Source organism: Contarinia nasturtii, unplaced genomic scaffold (genome assembly GCF_009176525.2).
Source record: "Contarinia nasturtii isolate CC-2019 unplaced genomic scaffold, AAFC_CNas_1.1 Cnas_scaffold_2735, whole genome shotgun sequence".
Lineage (NCBI taxonomy): Eukaryota > Metazoa > Arthropoda > Insecta > Diptera > Cecidomyiidae > Contarinia > Contarinia nasturtii.
The window spans coordinates 1-5,558 of NW_022200052.1; the positions used below are offsets into that span (position 1 = coordinate 1).

Sequence of the window (5,558 nt, forward strand, 5' to 3'; positions counted from 1 at the left end):
AACTCTCCGTTAATGTTGTCTTATGCATCTGCAATGCGTATTTTCGGTCCAGCGTTCGGATACGGATTCAGTTACATAATATTAAAGCGATTTTATATTGCTCTCACGCTAACACCGTTAATTTCAAGAGACGATCAACGCTGGATGGGTGCTTGGTGGGTTGGTTGGCTATTGATTGGTGTATTGATGTTTATTTTCTCTGGCGTAATTGGTTTATTTCCAAAAAGTCTGAAAAAAGAAAAAACGGTGGAAAAACATGAAATGGACGAAGAAAAATGTGAGTCGGAACAAAAAACTGAAGAGATTGAAAACGGTAAACTGAAAGGTATAAAAAAAATGAATTAAAAAAGAAAAATTGAGAAAAGGAAAAAATCTATGTTCCATTTTTGTTTTCATATTCAGATTTTCCAAAAGCGATATGGCGATTATTAACGAATAAGTTACTGATGTTAAACTGTTTCGCTATTACATTTTATACAATTTCTTTTTCTGGTCCCATGACATTCATGGGTCGAATAATGGAAGTTCAATTTAATAAAACGTCAGCCGGAGGAAGTGCTTTTACTGGACCAATCAACATGTTTGGGTTGGCGGCGGGCATTTTATTGAGTGGTTATATTATTAAAAAATATCAACCATCACCGAAGTACTTATTTCTTTGGAATTTTGTTATTGGTTTAGTCACAGTGTTTTGTATATTATCATATACCCAACTGGGATGTGACAACAGTCAATCATTGACAGTCGAACAATCGATGGTTTCATGTAATGCGAACTGTGTTTGTGAAGGAATTTCTTACACTCCTCTATGTGACCATTCAACAAGTACAACATATTTTTCACCGTGTCATGCTGGATGCAAAACGTTTGATGAAAGGTTAAACGCTTACAACAATTGCTCATGCACTGAAGGCCCATCAAATGTCGTTCAAGTGGAGCACCATGTTTCATCTGGTGCATGCATTGGAGATTGCAATTTTGACTTCTATGCATACACACTAATTTCATTGTTATCAGGCTTTTTCCTTATTACTGGTTTTATGTCAACCATATTAGTTGGTTTACGGTAATTCATTTTATAACAAAAAAAAATTATAATAGCTATTGAGTGATTTTATAATATTTGCAGATCGGTGGAACCACGAGACAAAGCATTGGGCCAAGGCTTCTCGCTATTTATAACTAGTTTATTTGCTTTAATTCCGGCACCCATCATTTTTGGTCGCATTATCGATTCCACTTGTTTAATTTGGAACCATAAGTGTGGACGGCAAGGCAATTGCCTCTTGTATGACTCAATCAAATTTCGATATTATATTCATACCGCTTCAGCCATTTTCCTCGCGATTGGCGCTTGTTTTCAGTTCATGATTTGGTACTATGGCAGAGATATTGATTTATACGGCGATTCAAATAATGATAAACAAAAATGTGTCAAAGTAGAAGACGACCCATCCGAAATTGAGCCACTTAATACAAATTATTAACTTTTTATTTAATCAATAAAAATTACTTAACCAGATTGTTTGTAGATTTTAAAATGTTTCCAAGAAGAAAATATATTTTCAAGAAATGTTTGGGCGTTCATAATAATGTACAAACATCCGAAATTAATAACAAAACAGAAAAAATAACAGTCGCAAAGCACAAATTCTTCATATGCTTTAGCATTGTGACGTCATGGGTGAACTATGACAACAATGCTATGTATGACGCTAAGGTTCACTTCAAGGTAAGCGCATGCGAAAGCTGTTTACATCTAAAGAAATGTGGTTAGTTTTGACAACATTTTTATTATATCAAACGAAAATTATCAATCCTTTTTATCTTATCAAAATATTGTCCGCGTGAAATACAATATGTCCAACAAATATGTTATTTTAAAACCCTTTCCAAATGTTGATTGTCCATCTATATGATTGAACATTGACTGGTTGTCATTTAAAAACTCCAATAAAGTAGTCCTCGGCGATTTAGAACATTTTCGAAGCCAGATAATCATGCAATGGATGGAAGCAAACGAATTTCTTTGTTCCAACGTGAGCACCACTAACAATAGGAAAGTGATAATGCTTTCACAGTGTGTAATCATGTATCGTCTTTGTAATCGTAAAAATGCCTGATTAAGTTTGATAACCGATTGTTTGAAATAGATTGCAACATATTTGAAGAAATTTATATCAACGGAGAATTGAATAATAATAATAATTGTAATACAACAAAAATTCTATGTAAAAAAACTCTGTGTCTCACTTTTATAGACTCTACGTACAAGTCGGATTTTTATTCTGACCCGTTCAATTGGTGTATTTTGTATAAATCAATACAAAAGTGTCATCAGTTTTTCATCAGTATTATTTTTCCTTCTTCTAATTGTCGAAATAAATTAGTTCAAATTCTAAATTTTAAACATAGAAAAAATATCAATGAAAACACTCATCCAAATAATAATTAGGTGAGATTTTGAAATGCAATGATTGCATTTATCAAAATGAACAATATACTGATCTAAACAACTAATATTTATAGACGATTATCACAATCAAATAACTAGAGAGGATAGTTTGAAAAAGTGTCTTTATTGAATTTTCTTTTTCATTTGAAACGAAACCCTGTATAAGATGGACGGTTGTGGAATTTCTTGCTGGCACCCACAGTGGATACAGAAATTTGCAAAAACAAGTTGGTAATGGATTCATACACAAGTTCACCCATTCAAATTTATTCATTATACACTTTTTTATAATAGGTTTATTGTTGTTTATTCGCTGCTCGGGACAATTCAATCGGCTGGTACTACGTACTTTAATATCACATTAACTACAATTGAAAAACGCTTCAAAATTCCTAGCCAAACAACAGGTGAATTGAAGCTATTTGAGATCGGCTTTTATGCCCAATTGAATAGAAAAAAGATCACGCCGTAACGGCATTATCGTTTCTATATTATATAAGTACGAACTTGAGTAATCAGTGATTACTAATCAAGTAATCACTATGAAATCGTTGGTTTTTCTAGTTAATTATTGTACAGACTGCACATTATTATCACGATGCTTTGCACTTACTTCAAATATACTTTTATTTCATATATATTTATAGGATTTATAATCAGTGGCAACGAGATATCGCAGATTTTATTGTCATTGATTTTAACGTATTTCGGTGGTCAAAAAAATACTCCAAAATGGATGTCATGGGGTATTGCTCTAAGCGCGTTATCATGTTTCATATTGGCGTCGCCCCACTTCATTTATGGTGCTGGCGAAGAAGCACTACAATACACACAAGAATACTCATCATGGAATCAGGTAACATCAAGACAATTTCGAATAAATCTGTGATAATTTTGTTCTAATTTCTACATATAATACAGAATATTTCGTCAGAGATCGGTTTGAATTCGAAAAATCTCAAAAATAAAATATGCCAAAAATCCGCCATATTTGGTGACGAATGCGATGAGATATTTTCTTATGTACCTCTATTCCTGATATTTTTATCGCAATTCGTGCTCGGAATTGGCAACACACTTTACTATTCACTCGGAACAACATACATCGATGATAACACAAATCAACGTAACTCTCCGTTAATGTTGTCTTATGCATCTGCAATGCGTATTTTCGGTCCAGCGTTCGGATACGGATTCAGTTACATAATATTAAAGCGATTTTATATTGCTCTCACGCTAACACCGTTAATTTCAAGAGACGATCAACGCTGGATGGGTGCTTGGTGGGTTGGTTGGCTATTGATTGGTGTATTGATGTTTATTTTCTCTGGCGTAATTGGTTTATTTCCAAAAAGTCTGAAAAAAGAAAAAACGGTGGAAAAACATGAAATGGACGAAGAAAAATGTGAGTCGGAACAAAAAACTGAAGAGATTGAAAACGGTAAACTGAAAGGTATAAAAAAAATGAATTAAAAAAGAAAAATTGAGAAAAGGAAAAAATCTATGTTCCATTTTTGTTTTCATATTCAGATTTTCCAAAAGCGATATGGCGATTATTAACGAATAAGTTACTGATGTTAAACTGTTTCGCTATTACATTTTATACAATTTCTTTTTCTGGTCCCATGACATTCATGGGTCGAATAATGGAAGTTCAATTTAATAAAACGTCAGCCGGAGGAAGTGCTTTTACTGGACCAATCAACATGTTTGGGTTGGCGGCGGGCATTTTATTGAGTGGTTATATTATTAAAAAATATCAACCATCACCGAAGTACTTATTTCTTTGGAATTTTGTTATTGGTTTAGTCACAGTGTTTTGTATATTATCATATACCCAACTGGGATGTGACAACAGTCAATCATTGACAGTCGAACAATCGATGGTTTCATGTAATGCGAACTGTGTTTGTGAAGGAATTTCTTACACTCCTCTATGTGACCATTCAACAAGTACAACATATTTTTCACCGTGTCATGCTGGATGCAAAACGTTTGATGAAAGGTTAAACGCTTACAACAATTGCTCATGCACTGAAGGCCCATCAAATGTCGTTCAAGTGGAGCACCATGTTTCATCTGGTGCATGCATTGGAGATTGCAATTTTGACTTCTATGCATACACACTAATTTCATTGTTATCAGGCTTTTTCCTTATTACTGGTTTTATGTCAACCATATTAGTTGGTTTACGGTAATTCATTTTATAACAAAAAAAAATTATAATAGCTATTGAGTGATTTTATAATATTTGCAGATCGGTGGAACCACGAGACAAAGCATTGGGCCAAGGCTTCTCGCTATTTATAACTAGTTTATTTGCTTTAATTCCGGCACCCATCATTTTTGGTCGCATTATCGATTCCACTTGTTTAATTTGGAACCATAAGTGTGGACGGCAAGGCAATTGCCTCTTGTATGACTCAATCAAATTTCGATATTATATTCATACCGCTTCAGCCATTTTCCTCGCGATTGGCGCTTGTTTTCAGTTCATGATTTGGTACTATGGCAGAGATATTGATTTATACGGCGATTCAAATAATGATAAACAAAAATGTGTCAAAGTAGAAGACGACCCATCCGAAATTGAGCCACTTAATACAAATTATTAACTTTTTATTTAATCAATAAAAATTACTTAACCAGATTGTTTGTAGATTTTAAAATGTTTCCAAGAAGAAAATATATTTTCAAGAAATGTTTGGGCGTTCATAATAATGTACAAACATCCGAAATTAATAACAAAACAGAAAAAATAACAGTCGCAAAGCACAAATTCTTCATATGCTTTAGCATTGTGACGTCATGGGTGAACTATGACAACAATGCTATGTATGACGCTAAGGTTCACTTCAAGGTAAGCGCATGCGAAAGCTGTTTACATCTAAAGAAATGTGGTTAGTTTTGACAACATTTTTATTATATCAAACGAAAATTATCAATCCTTTTTATCTTATCAAAATATTGTCCGCGTGAAATACAATATGTCCAACAAATATGTTATTTTAAAACCCTTTCCAAATGTTGATTGTCCATCTATATGATTGAACATTGACTGGTTGTCATTTAAAAACTCCAATAAAGTAGTCCTCGGCGATTT

At 33.4% G+C, this 5,558-nt stretch overlaps 2 protein-coding genes across 3 annotated transcripts; both read left to right on the top strand.

Moving 5' to 3' along the window:
* The first annotated feature begins 8 nt into the window (after positions 1–8).
* On the top strand, positions 9–1,522 carry LOC116348981 (solute carrier organic anion transporter family member 74D-like). The gene is made up of 3 exons (XM_031780226.1): positions 9–325; positions 403–1,066; positions 1,130–1,522. Exons 1-3 carry the CDS (start codon positions 13–15, stop codon positions 1,485–1,487), a joined length of 1,335 nt encoding a protein of 444 aa, XP_031636086.1. The 5' UTR covers positions 9–12; the 3' UTR covers positions 1,488–1,522.
* An 853-nt stretch (positions 1,523–2,375) lies between these two features.
* Positions 2,376–5,105, top strand: LOC116348979 (solute carrier organic anion transporter family member 74D-like). 2 transcript variants are annotated; one of them, XM_031780224.1, is made up of 7 exons: positions 2,376–2,455; positions 2,530–2,686; positions 2,750–2,862; positions 3,103–3,311; positions 3,377–3,908; positions 3,986–4,649; positions 4,713–5,105. In XM_031780224.1, the coding sequence occupies exons 2-7, from the start codon at positions 2,622–2,624 to the stop codon at positions 5,068–5,070; spliced, it is 1,941 nt and encodes a 646-aa protein (XP_031636084.1). In that variant the 5' UTR covers positions 2,376–2,455; positions 2,530–2,621; the 3' UTR covers positions 5,071–5,105. The 2 variants fall into 2 exon arrangements, with proteins under 2 accessions (XP_031636084.1, XP_031636085.1); XM_031780225.1 differs by having other exon boundaries at positions 2,380–2,455; positions 2,622–2,686.
* The last annotated feature ends 453 nt before the right edge of the window (positions 5,106–5,558 follow it).

Bases quoted from the DNA above. Each gene is read 5' to 3' on its own strand.
- LOC116348981 (XM_031780226.1), top strand. From the start codon at position 13: ATGTTGTCTTATGCATCTGCAATGCGTATTTTCGGTCCAGCGTTCGGA. The intron at 326-402 runs GTATAAAAAAAA...TTTCATATTCAG, and splicing joins TGAAAACGGTAAACTGAAAG to ATTTTCCAAAAGCGATATGG. The intron at 1,067-1,129 runs GTAATTCATTTT...TAATATTTGCAG, and splicing joins ACCATATTAGTTGGTTTACG to ATCGGTGGAACCACGAGACA.
- LOC116348979 (XM_031780224.1), top strand. From the start codon at position 2,622: ATGGACGGTTGTGGAATTTCTTGCTGGCACCCACAGTGGATACAGAAA. The intron at 2,687-2,749 runs GTAATGGATTCA...TTTTTATAATAG, and splicing joins AAATTTGCAAAAACAAGTTG to GTTTATTGTTGTTTATTCGC. The intron at 3,909-3,985 runs GTATAAAAAAAA...TTTCATATTCAG, and splicing joins TGAAAACGGTAAACTGAAAG to ATTTTCCAAAAGCGATATGG.